We start from the raw sequence: 13,212 nt of genomic DNA, 5'->3' as shown, positions 1-13,212 counted from the left end.
TGGTGTCCATTTAGTTTCCATTGTAATTCTCCCGTCCTCTGCTGCTCTGCTTTTTACTGCGCTTGTGTTATCTATTTTAGTTAAACTTCCTGACTCAGCTAAAAGCAATGTATGTGCTGAGGTTTGTAGCTGCCAGTGCACCTGTTAACTGTCAATCATTTACTGCTGCCATAAGCATTTCTGCTCCCCCTCCCACTTTGCTGGCCAAGTGGTTATTCATCTGCCCTTGTTTGCTGATAACTATTTCTAAAACTTGTTCCTATTTCTGTTCACATGCTTACAGTGCAGAAAACTAGTATAAAAGGGACAACGGTTTGTGAAGTCAGTGTACTACCTCCTGCATCACTTGAGAGTGCTGTGTAGATGTGGTCCCACACATGAGTGCATCGGAGGCTGTTGGGGTCTTTCTTGGCGGGTGTTTCGTCGGCTCTGAGGCTGGTGTCGCTGCAGTTCCGGCAGGTGAAGGGGCCCTGTGTGCATTTTGGGGCGGCCTTGAAGCATGTGTGGCTCTGTTTGGAGTTGAGAGCATGCAGAGTGCTGGCGTCGTAGTGGCGGCGGTTGTCGTGGCAGGTGCAGGGGCCAGGGGTTCTGGCGTTGGGCAGGGAGAGGCGCAGACAGGCTTGTCTTAGGCGCGCCTTTGGCCGGCATATATGGGGAGGTGGGAGGCGGGGGCAGCGAATGGGCAGTGGGCAGTCAGGGTGGCAGGACCGCAGGGGACGCAGCGGCGAGGGCGGTGAGAGACAACGAAGGTAACAGAAGGAAAAAGGGGCACAGAAACGAGGGAAAAATTAGTGGCACAGAGGGCAGAAGGGCACAAATAAACAAGTGGAACAGAGGGCAGAAGGGCACAAAAAAAAGTGGAACAGAAGGCAAAAGGGGCACAAAAACGAGGGAAAACGAGTAACACCAAGGGCAGAAGGGCACAAAAAATGAGTGGAACAGAAGGCAGAAGGGCACAAAAAAACGAGGGAAAAACGAGTGGCACAGAGGGCAGAAGTGCTCAAGAAACGAGTGGAACAGGAGGCAGAAGGGCACAAAAAACGAGGGAAAAACGAGTGGCACAGAGAACAGAAGGGCACAAAAAAGTGAGTGGAACAGAGGGCAGAAGGGCACCAAAAATGAGTGGAACAGAAGGCAAAAGAGGCACCAAAACGAAGGGCGCAGAAGGTAGACAGGCACAAAACGAGTGGAACAGAAGGCAAAAGGGGCACCAAAACGAGGGAAAAACGAGTGACACAGAAGGCAAAAAGGGCACAGAAATACCGGAAAAACGGGAGGCATAGAAGCAAAATACAGAATACAGAAATACAGGGGCAGCTAAGAACAGAAGGCAGAACGGGCAGAGAGGCGCGGGGGCAGCGAGGGGAACAGAAGGGAAAACTGGGCAGGGACACGGGGGCAGCGAGGGGTACAGAAGGAAAGACAGGGCGGAGAGAGCACAGGGACAGCGAGGGGAACAGAGGGAAGAAAAAGTGGCACGGACCACCTACAGGCAGCTGGGGAAGACAGACAACAGAAGTCACAGACACAACAATGAAAATACAGGCAATACAATAAAAGCAATAAAGCGTAGGATGAACAAACCTACCAATGGCCTACCACTGGCCACCAGGGATGAGGCACAGGTGGTAGCCTGCGGGTGGTGGAGGGCCTTGAACTTCCTCAGCAGCGGCAGATTGGGCAGGGACACACAGGCGGTGCTGTGCGGAGGGGGAGCGGCCTACATGGTAGGGTCAAGGGTCGCTCCAAGTTCCAAAGGGTAGTTTACCAGTGCCAGTCACCCAGGCCGGACATCTTTGTGTGGTGTGTCACTTTCTGCTGTCCCTCAGCTTCCTTTCCTGTCCCTGTGTTCGAGGACCTCAGTTATTTGTAAAGCAGAGCCAGCAGTTGTTACTTGCTGCCTTTACTGAGTTCACCTGGTGTGTACAGTGCTCAACGTCCTGAGCTGATAACTGGACAAACTGGTCTCTAATATTCTAACCTCCAATCCTGCTTCTCTGCCACCACCTGGGGCTATGAAAGCAGTGAATGACTAACCTGAAGTCAGGGGCCGTCTTCAGGCCTCTGCACCACATCGCCTATCCTCCAAACAACATGTGATTTAGCATGGCTGCTATTACTAAAGGCATCTCAGAAGGCAGGGCAAAGCCTTCCTGTTACTACGGCTAAATAGCCACTCCATAGCACATGGCTAAAATACAATAACATTGACAACCCCAATACAGCTTGGATTGTCGAGACCCATTGGCATTGCCAATGCTTGTTTTTGAGAGTAAGTGGAGCTAGTTTATTGTTGATGTTGGTAGTGGTTAGTGAGTACATCCGTTTCTGTAATCACTTTTGCTTCCTTTGTGATTACTTGCAGCCTTTCTATCAAGATACTCAAGTGAATGTTTTTTAAGTGTCTTTTCCACGTCCTAATGGAATGTGGTTGAGTTTTTAATAAAAGGATTGTTGTGGATGTTGAGAATAAAATGGTGTGGTAATTCGTCTGATAGATAATGAGATAGTCAAAGACTTTGCTGAATTTGTTTAATTTCAGCTGTGCAAGGATCAGGCTCAGATGTTATTCTCTTTTGCATTAGGAAGTTAATTAACTGTGCGAAGTTATCCCGAACGTACAGTCTCCTGGCAAGGTTGTCATTTTCAGTTTTTCCAGACATTGTATTGTATTGTAATTGCATTTATTTAGTGTTTACTACACCTGATGAGGCGTCAAGGCACTTTTACGGCGAGTAGCACGCTACTCCGGAACCCATAAAGGATTAAAAGTGAATTATTATAGTGAAAATATGAAAGTAATTTGAGTGGTGGATATGTTAGTCAGTTATTTGGATTGAGAAGGATAGTGGAGGGATAGAGATGGGAAAAGGTTTGCATTTATATAGCTCTTGCTACTCTGGTTGGGGTGTCAAAGTGCTTTTTCGGCGAGTAGCACGCTACTCTGGAACCCATACCGTGTTAGAGGTAAATTAGTATAGTGAAATAGTAAAGTAATGATGAAACTGCTTAAATAAATGTGATTGGCATAGTGTGAGAGCATATTTAAGATAAATTATTCAAGATGTTCCGAGAAGATGGGTTGTGTCTCGTGCGGTATATGATGCGGAAACACTAGGGCATATTGTGGTTTGGGTTGAAAGAGATCAATAGGAGTTTGGAAGAGGGAAATTTGAGTGAGGCTGATTCCACACAGAACCAAAGCTTTTGTTAATTATGGTTAAACCTCCTCTATTGTTAATCAATCTATCTTTCTGGATAATGGAGTAAACGTCTGGTGCTGGGATGTCTAGAGGTGAGTTGGATGTAGGAGTGAACCATGATTCTGTGATAATATGTTATATATTATCTTGTATACTATAGTCTGTGATATATTGTTATCTTTTGTTTTTTGTGTTGTGTTTTTTGGTGTTGTTTTGAACTGTTTGTATTATGTTGTACTGTGTGTTCATTGTGCTGTTTAATTGTATTGTTAACTTGTATTGTTGTTATGTTTTTGTATTAGTTTGCAGTTGTGTTGTTTGCTCTGTGTCATAAACAGAGTTACTGTGGTTCTGTATTATTGTTATAGGAAGAGTTTATGTTCAAGTAAAACAAGCACTGGCGTTGCCAATAGGTCTCGTAGTAGGAAAGTTGGAGCTATTGGTTTTGTAAATGACAAAGCCCTTTATGTTTTTAAAATGAAAACAAAAATAAAAGGCATTGTTATTTGCAATTGTAATAGCTCCAACTTTCCTACTGCGAGACCTATTGTGAGGGGGGGTGAGAGGGTGAGGGGGTGAGAGGGTGAGGGGGTGAGAGGGTGAGGGGGTGTGAGAGTGAGGGGGTGTGAGAGTGAGGGGGTGTGTGAGGTTGAGGGGGTATGTGGCGGTGTGAGGGTGAGGGGTGTGATGGTGAGGGGTGTGAGAGTGAGGGGGTGTGTGAGGGTGTGTGGGTTCTGAGGGGGTGTGAGGGGGTGAGGGAGTGTGAGGGTGAGGTGTTGTGAGGGTGGGTAAGAGTGTATGTGAGGGTGAAAGGGTGTGTGAGGGTGAGAGGGTGGGTGAGAGGGCGAGTGAGGGTGAGGGGTTGTGTGAGGGTGAGGGTGTGTGAGGGTGAGGGGCTGTGAGGGTGTGAGCGAGGGGGTGTGAGGGGGTGAGCGAAGGGGTGAGTGAGGAATTCAGGTACAAAGACAGAAATATATGAGAAGTGCGGCTGGTCTATCAAAAGTAGGACAGAGACTCAGAGGAAGAACGAACGAGGTACATACATGCATACAAGACAACACACAAATATGTGGGAGAGAGAGACCAATGGATGAGGTGAAGGAAGGCACAGTAACTGAAGAAAGACAGAAACAGCCAGACTGGAAATCGGTAAAAGACCGTCAGAGGGGGAAGAAAACGACAGAGAAAAAAACACATACATGAAACAGAGAGAGAGGGATAGTTTGACTTGTGAAGACAGGGAAAGAATGAAGAGCTGCAGCAGTAACCAGGCAGAGAGATGTGCTGAAGTGAAGCAAAGACACAGGGGGAGAAGAAGAGCAGAGAGAGGAGGTGCAGAGATATTGAGAGACAGACAAACAGGAGGAGAGAGGGGGTGGGACAGAAGTGCACAAATAGATGGCATATAGGAGAGAGAGATGGCAAGAATGAGTACAAGACCAGGCAGATGAACAGATAGAGAGGGGGGGGGGATAAAGGCCGAGGGAGACACGCGATGAAGAGGAGAAGGAGAGAGACAATAACTAAAATGGAGAAGCGGCTACAGCTACAAGAAAGAGGAAAAGAAGGAGGAGTGTGATCGGATAGAGTGCGAGGGGGAGGGAAAAAGTGGAGACAGTACAGCGGGGTAGAGAGAGAATGGAGGGGACAGAAAAAGAAAGGGAAAGCACGAGGGGTGGAGGAAGAAAGAGATCAGGGGCTAGAGACAGTGAGATGGTGTGACTGTGAGAAGGGTGACAAGCAGATAGAAAGAGACACAGGATAAGGAGACAGGGTGAGAGCGACAGCAAGAGGCAGAGAGTGACGTCACAGGTGGAGGGTGCGATAGAAAGTGAACGTTTGTGTATGGGAATGAGAGAGAGAGTGACAGAAAGAGAGAACCATCGAGTGCTGTAGTGAAAAGATAGGTGCCTGGACGCTTTGTATGTACATCCGTCTCATTACTAGTGCAAACACAAAAGTTTCACCTTTTTAAAGCACATCGATGGATGACAGCCAGCAACACATGATTGGGGGTAGGAGGAGTAGAGTGTGCGTGTGTGTGGGGGGGGGGACACGACGTGAAGGTTGGAAGCAACAGGGTTGACCAGAAGCTACACGGATGGCATGTGTGGAAAGGGAAGAAGCAGAGGGCCTCATGCCCTGTAGTCCGAACAAGAAGTGTGTGTGTCAGTCGAACAAGTTTAAACAAGAAGGAATGGGCGAGAAGGGAGTGGGGGGAATGGCAGCAGCAGATGAGCCTGATTAAAGCTGATGAAAAGGGAGGGGGAGGAGGGAGTGCGATGCGAGCAGCAGCAGGGAAGGGGCGGAGAGGAGGCTCTGATGGAGAGTGACGCAACCACGACCATAGAAGCCCTGCAATATAAAATAATGAATCACGGAAAGCAGGATGTAAGGCTGTGACTTTCAGTGTTTGAAAGTGAACTCTACAGTTCTGGGTGGGCAGCTCTGAAAATTACGAACAGGGTACATAAACACATGAATACCAATGGTGCGACTAAACGTACACGCCAACAACCCTTTGGCTGCAAGGGTGCACCCCGGAATTAACAGATATAAGATGTGAATAGAGCACCCTCCTCAAGTACTATACCCAATTATGCTCAAACAGTGATGCTCACAAAACACTAGACCCGTTTTTTCACTGCTGAAATCCTAAAATAATTCCCACAAGCATAGACTATTGGAGCGAAAGGGAGAAAGAACGCGAGCCAGTAAGACAAATTGGGAGAGTAAACAAACGATGCGCGCTCTGTGCTGGGTGAGGGGGAGGGCCATTAGCCTGTAAGAACTCTGGGCGAGATCAAAGGAAGGGTGGGAGGGACATTGGCGAGCGAGGGGTGAGGGGGTGCAGCCTGGTGAGCTGAAGTGACAGCAGAGAAAACACAGATGCAAGATTTACAAAAGCCAAACATTATAACAATCTGGGAATACTCGTTCTCGAGTGCGTTGCAGCTATCACGGACTGCATTTGTGCTGAAAGAACTGTTCTACTATTGTTACACATAACACATGATTTACAAATATATCTGTATATTGTACATTGGTGGGCCACTTGCGAGATCAAAAGATGCTTTAAAGACGAGCAGCGAAATTGATTTATGCCCGGTTTCAGTAACATTCAGCTATTGCAGACACGAAAGTTAAAGTGCGGCTTTATATACAGACACAACATTGGTGGGCCACTTGCGAGATCAAAAGATGCTTTAAAGACGAGCAGCGAAATTGATTTATGCCCGGTTTCAGTAACATTCAGCTATTGCACCACTTAGGTGACAGGATAAAACAAGCAACAGACCAAGCAGATGAGCACAAAGTAAAAGCGGCGCTGTTATTTAATAAAAGCCTAAGGGCATGTTGTGTCAGAGGTGGGAGGTGTCTGGAAGCGGCACTGTTACTAAATAAATCAAGGAGCACAGGCATGCTGTGACGGAGGTGTGAGAGGTCTGGCAGGGAACAGATGGCCTGGCCGTGAAGCAGGAGGCGGGGCAGCGCTGGGGAAGCCTGTGGGAGGGTGATTGATGCCTTTGATGTGGGGAGGGAGGAGAGCCTTTTGCGAGCCTTGTGCAGGAGAAATGAACAGATGTCCGTGAGGTGTGGGAGGAGTGCCTGATGCGCATGCTTGTTTGTTCACGTGATTCACATGAACTGAAAGAAAACCGCGGCTGAAAGCCCTTTGGTTTAACGAGGATTTTGCCGACTTGAATTCTCGCTCCCTCAATGCGCTTGCGCGCATTGTAGGTCACGAGACCTAAAAAACTACCAGTTCTTGGTCCTCCCTTTAATTGCAGGTAGGATGGTAGGTAGCACACCACATCCTCTCCATCATTGGCGTGGAGAGCTCAGCTGCATGTCTTTAAGAATTCCTTTATAAAGTGCATTCTCTGTGTTATACACCTCCGAAGTAAGTGCTCATTAACGGAATGTTGGGTGTGTCGTCAGTTGATTGTTTGGGGTGGGGTGTATTTATCTAGAATAAACCCTATACATAGCACAATGGGCGCGTTCGGGGGTATAAAAGTGTGAATGCTTTACTAAACATCTTTGAGTAAGTCAAGAGTGCAGATCCTAGGGAAGGGATGTAGTGAGGTACTGAGAAAAGGAAATGCATAATAATTTACACAGTGGATTGTGGTTGGTCCGGAACCTAGACTTTAAACTACATAAAGAACATATAGAAATACAAGACTTCACATTCACGTGTGTGAGGGTAAAATAAATGGGATGGAAAGGACAGTATGATGAAAAGACTGAAGGAGAGAGAGACATATTTAGCAAAAGAGGCACCTTGAGAAATGAAAATCTTTGTGTACTTTGCGACTTACCTGCTGGGCACTGTGCATGTCTTGTGACTGCAGAAAGTTCTGGATCTTCTCCTGAAGCAGGGTCTCTTCTCCCTCCTTCTTGCTGACCTCCACCGTGAACACGTGGCTGCTTGCTGCATGTGCTTGTTTGTATGTAAAGGCCAGTGTGGGTGGCACCACAACGCCGACATTGTCGAGGAGCAGGCGTGTCACAAGTTTGTTGTGCAGGAGCTGAGACAGTGATTCAGATCCACCTGAAGGACATTCCAGGTCAGACGTCAGTGCCACCAGCCCTGGCAGGCACTCCTCATGGGAAGACCACGAGGTGGTATAAAAATAGGTGACGCGGCGTGGCGGATCAAAGTTGTCCAAGTAACTGCGTCCCCCAAGGTCAAATGTCACAGCTTTTTGTAGAAGGAGTGTGTTTTCACCTGCTTTCATCTTTGATGGAATTTTGGAAAGCCAGCTGGGGGAGAGACACAGCAGGATGCTACCTAGGAAAGGAAACAGAAGGAGAGAAGGGAGCAATGGATGAGTGGGGAGAAGGTCAGGAGACAAATAAATATGGACTGGAGATGCGTGGGGCGAACATGTTTTGGGGAGATGGGGTAGGAGTGAATGAAGAAATCAAGCGAGAAAAGAGTATGGTCTGGAATGAATGTAGCAAGAAGTGGGGAGATGGGACAGAGAAGGGAGGAATAAAGGATAGAAAGTATAGGAAGAGATGTAGTCAGAAAAGGCAGATGGTGAGAGGAAAGACAAGACTGGAAGAGTAAGGACGGTAAAATCAAAGGGCAGAAAAGAAGAGGTGAAAGAAGAGCCAAAGGGAAGTTATTAACGAAAGATTAATGATTAAAAGATAGTTACAGCTTCAGAATGAGTGCATGTTGCCTTTTTTAAACAGCTAGAACATTGTTCTCTGTTACTGCATTCTGCTTTTTATAGGTTAGCTCTGCAAAAGCTAGGAAAGGGGACCGTGAAATGTTACCCTGCAGAGATGCCTGTAAATCATTGATGTCTCTTACTTCCGATATTACCATTATACCTTTCTGCTAACCCATTGAACATATGGTGGAATAAACAATGGTGTGGAGGTGTGTAAATCTACAGACAACTGAAGATGTTCTACCAGATAACAGCTACAATGTGCTTCCCTTAGCTCCGACTGTCCTCACCTTCAAGCAGATGCTGATTTGAGGTATTCAGTGGAAGAATTAACCTTTTAGATACTGTCCCTCGAGAATACCTTGTGTGTTGTGAGGTTTTATCTATTTCTCCAGCAATTGTTCGTTCATAGAGTTACATTCTTGAATCATCCCTGCAGTCAAGCAAGAAGTCTTAATGTGATATTTTAAAGTACGTAGTTCAAAATGAATCAAATTTCAACCAATCAGGAGTTGTGAACCAGCACCCCGCCCCTCCAGGGCCACCGTACTTCAGATTTCTTACCACACATCGTGTGAATGTAGTATACTCGAGCTCTGCTCAGTTTTTCTGCTCAAAGCACGTGTTTTCTTCAATTTTAAGTCTATATGATGACTACGTGTAGCAAATCATCCTTCCTCACCTCTTGATGATTTTGTCTGACAGAAAATATGACAGATGCTCCTAAAAAGGCCACTTCAGTTGTTGTGGTTCCTTTATAAAATTAATACCCTATAAAATTAATATCAATATTAATAGATGGCCGCCGGATAGGAGCTCCCTGTAAGAGCGCCTGTGCTGGGGATCTAGTTTTCTGGTTTTTATCCCCATTAGCTCGGAGCTGCGCCGTCTGGAGCAACGATAAAGTAACTGGATTGACAAGTAACAGGATTTCAAAAAGTAACTGGATTTCCTTACCTGCTGGACGCTGCCTGCTGAGGATCCCCGATCTGACTAAGGTCTGGGACCGAGACACTCCCGCCTTCCTCTGCGGACCTTGGGCTCCCCGCTGATCAACTTGCGGATGCCTGCTGCCTGGAGCCGGCTGGTGTGCCTGGCGAGGTCGGTGGTTGCCTGAGGGACGTCGCTGAGGTGGATCTGGACCGTCGCTGGCGCCTGGAGCGCGGCGTTGCGGAGTGGTGCTGCCCGCCGGTGGTTGCTGCTGGAACCTCCGTTGTCCTGCTTGGAGCTGGGCGCCCTGTCTCGTCCACTGGGCTCTGCGCCTGGCTGCTTGCTCTGCTTGCTTGGCTGGTCTGTCCCCTGCGCCTCACTGCGACGACACCTGGGGAGGTGAGCGCCCAATGGTCGTGGAGCCGGAGGAGGCGGGGGACGGGGCGGACTGGCGGAGAGCGGGCGAGTCTGGGCTTCCCCGCCTGGTTGATCATCGCGGGCTGGGATCGGCGCGTCCCGCACGGCCGGGTGCGCCGTGTGCCTGGAAGCTCGTCCTCCGCCTGCAGCCGCCATCGTTCTAGGTGCGGGGGAGAGGACTGAGGGGTCTGGCATGGCTCTTCTTCTCACCCTGAACACCCCGAACATCCAACTTCTGGGGGTGAGCCCGGCAAGGAGGAATGATTTGCCCTGGGAATGGCTTGCCCTGAACTGCATGATCCTGCACGCGTTCACGTTTCTCTATGGGATATGCTGCACAGACGTAATACACGGGAGCAGAGGCGGCCCCCTTCGGCTCGAAGGTGAGCCTGTCGATCTGGGCGCCACTGCAACCGTGTTATGCAAACGCTGGCAAAAAAGGTCGTATTTGCCCCTGAGGCTGGGCTTGCAGATCACATGCTAAAGTGAAGGCTGATTAAGGTATTTACTGTGCCCCAATCCTTTTTTGCTGGATTAGTTACTTATTTTGCCCCACTCCTTTTTCTGATTGATTCATTTTGTAAAAATCTCTTTTGTTCAAAATGGCCGGGGCCATAAACTGAGCACTCAAGCCCCGCCTGTACCGCCTGAACACACGAGGCCCATCAGCAGCCCCACTTTAGATAACAAATCTGAGATAAGACTCCCCATGGCATGCAGGACCCTGAGCCAGCCGGAATAGAATCTGAAACTGCTCTGCCCTGCTATGAAAACAGCAACAACTAAAAGAGGACTAATGACTCCATCCTCCCTATTTGGTGGCCATTTTTAAACTACTCTTGCTCTCTTTGGCGGCCATCATGGACTAGTCTTTCTGACTATTATTTACTATCGGTACCACAGACTCTAAATAGCTCTGTATTTAAATCTTTGTGTGCTTAAGTGTCTGCCTTTTACTGCGGTATTTTATTACTATTGTATTCTACACTTTATGTAACCTGGTGCTCTTGATGTGCTTAAGTGTCTGCCTTTTATTGCAATATTATATTACTATTGGTATTCACCCATCTTCACTTTTACTCACCGACACTACACTGATTGCTACCTCATATTCTACCGGCTGCCCACTAGTGTCATACTTGTTATTGCATTAATTTGTTTGCACATATATTGGATTCAGTAATTCATTAGTAGATTAGCCCTATTTTTATACTGTATATGTGGTAAGCTGCACCTATCTCACCTTTATCCCTATCATTCACTGTTCGCTACCTCATTTATTTGGTTCTTTGATGTAAACTACTTCCTTCACACTCTACCACTATGTTGCACTGATTATTACTACCTCATTTACTTTGTTTAGTCATGTAAGCTGCACCCAGCCACTTTCTACACCTAGATTACACCGCTGCTACCTCTTACATTCTGATGTGTAAATTTGATTCCACCTAACCGGTTCTACCTCTCATATTTTGTACATGGTGTAAGCTGACTGCTACCTCACATATAGTATACATTATGTAAGCTGAACCTACGCACTGTTTGTTCCTGATTGCACCGACTTCTACCTCTTATACTTTTGGCTACTTTTGGTCACTCACTAGTGTCACTCCTTTGCCCTGTAACCAACGGCTGACAGTTTTTATTGTCGTCCTATCTCCTACACCCAACATTACAGCCATTCTAAAAAATGGAGCTCAACGGTAAGCACACTTTTAGAATCAACTACCCTTCCAATCTCACCAAAAAAGCCGCTAAACATTTTAAACATAACTTCTTGAGGTCGCACCCTGAAACACCCTTTACCGACACCTACTTCTCACCGGGCAATGGAGCCCTGAATACTGATATCATCTTCCACACCTCACGCAGAGCCCAATGGAGAAAAGCGTTCCTAACCCTACTCACCGTCTCCACCACCAGGAAAACAACTCATGGCCTAACTCTCTCTATCACACCTTCCCTACTCTTCCCTGGCAGGACTACCATTACTATCTACAATAACGGGATTGTCCTAATTCAATCCACGGACAAGAACCTGGAACTACTAGACAACCTGTTCCCCAAGTTCAAAGAGTACCTTTCCAAGCTGCGGACCCCCACCCAGAACTCCACCAGCACTATCACCCCTGACGTTGCAGCCCCCACCTACAACACTTCTAACATAGCTCAGCGTCGCATCCACACGCACCTCACCTCTACCCCCAGCACCCTAGTCAATCGCCCACCTGCTGTTAATGTACCACACTCCCCAAGCGCAGTCACAAATCTCTCCACCTCATATACTAGCCTCCCCTCTAACATTACCCCTTTTACCCCCACTCGTACCCCCCCATCCCTCTCCCCCCTGACATAACAACTCCCACCCACAACACGCCACCATCTGAACACACCACCGTTCGGAGTTTATCCACCCCCCCTCCCATCCCCCCCACGGCAGATCCCTCTCCCTCCCCAGCTCCCTCCCCACTCTCACCCACGACACTCTCTCCCTCCCAACAAAATCTACAGAACATACCGCCTCCCCCACCTTAACATCCCCCTCTCCCCCCCCTCCTATTCTCAGCCCCCACTACCCTCCTGTCTCCCCCACTGTCTTCAGCCTTCACTCACTCTTCAACTCACCGGCAACGTCTCCCACTGACGTCACTACCTATGCCTCCCTCCCACCGCCTACTTCACCCACACCCCTCGCCCACAAACCCGCCCACACTTTGAATGCCATCCCACTCATTATCACCGCAGAACATTCCAACAACGCTAGCATATCCCCCCCCTCGACACCCTGCCCGCTTTCCAGCTCACTACTCAACCATTCACCTATGGCTCTCACCACCAACCTCATCTCCAATCCACCTCGTGACCTGACTTTATCCACCCTCCAACAAATCAAAGAGGATCTTCTCCTAGTCAAAAAAGATGTCCACGCAATCAAAGACCTTCTCTTCTCACAGCCCAGTCTACCTCCCACCATCCCACTACCCTACAAACGACGCCCCCTCCCTACATACCCTCGCCTCCAACGACACCCGCGCTGGCCGACTATCCCCGTTCGCAATAACTCCCACCGCCCCCGTCGTGTCCTCAACCCACTGTCGGACCGCGACCTATGCTCTCTTCTACGCTCTTATGGCCCAGGTCCGGTAAAACACATATCCAACACACACATCCCCATACCCACAATTCTTACAAACCCTCTGAGGCTCCCAACACTCAACAACAGAGGTTCCGTCCCTAACAACCTCAGAAAAGTTCCCCTCACACTAGAAAGCTCGACCACCCTTCTCTCTCCCAAACTCAAATGCATCCTACTCAATTGCAGATCGGCCCAGAGACACTCCTCCGACATCGCTGATCTCGTCTCAGCAATGGATCTGGACCTAGCCATTCTGACGGAAACGTGGCTTACTGAAGCCTCTACCCCGATTATGGACATTCTAGTCCCCCCCAATTATCACATCATTAGACTGGAC

At 48.2% G+C, this 13,212-nt stretch overlaps 1 protein-coding gene across 1 annotated transcript in view; it reads right to left on the bottom strand.

Moving 5' to 3' along the window:
- LOC144759999 (carnosine synthase 1-like) overlaps positions 1-13,212 on the bottom strand; it is a 510,578-nt gene that overhangs the window by 330,845 nt on the left and 166,521 nt on the right. The window contains exon 4 of the mRNA XM_078646513.1: positions 7,529-8,001. Coding sequence (XP_078502639.1) covers positions 7,529-8,001 — 473 coding nt within the window. The remainder of the gene's footprint in view (positions 1-7,528; positions 8,002-13,212) is intronic.

The sequence above is a fragment of the Lissotriton helveticus genome, chromosome 1_1, assembly GCF_964261635.1.
Source record: "Lissotriton helveticus chromosome 1_1, aLisHel1.1, whole genome shotgun sequence".
In the NCBI taxonomy this organism is placed as follows: domain Eukaryota; kingdom Metazoa; phylum Chordata; class Amphibia; order Caudata; family Salamandridae; genus Lissotriton; species Lissotriton helveticus.
The sequence above is the reverse complement of the archived record's forward strand: the minus strand, read 5'-3'. Positions and strand labels throughout refer to the sequence as shown.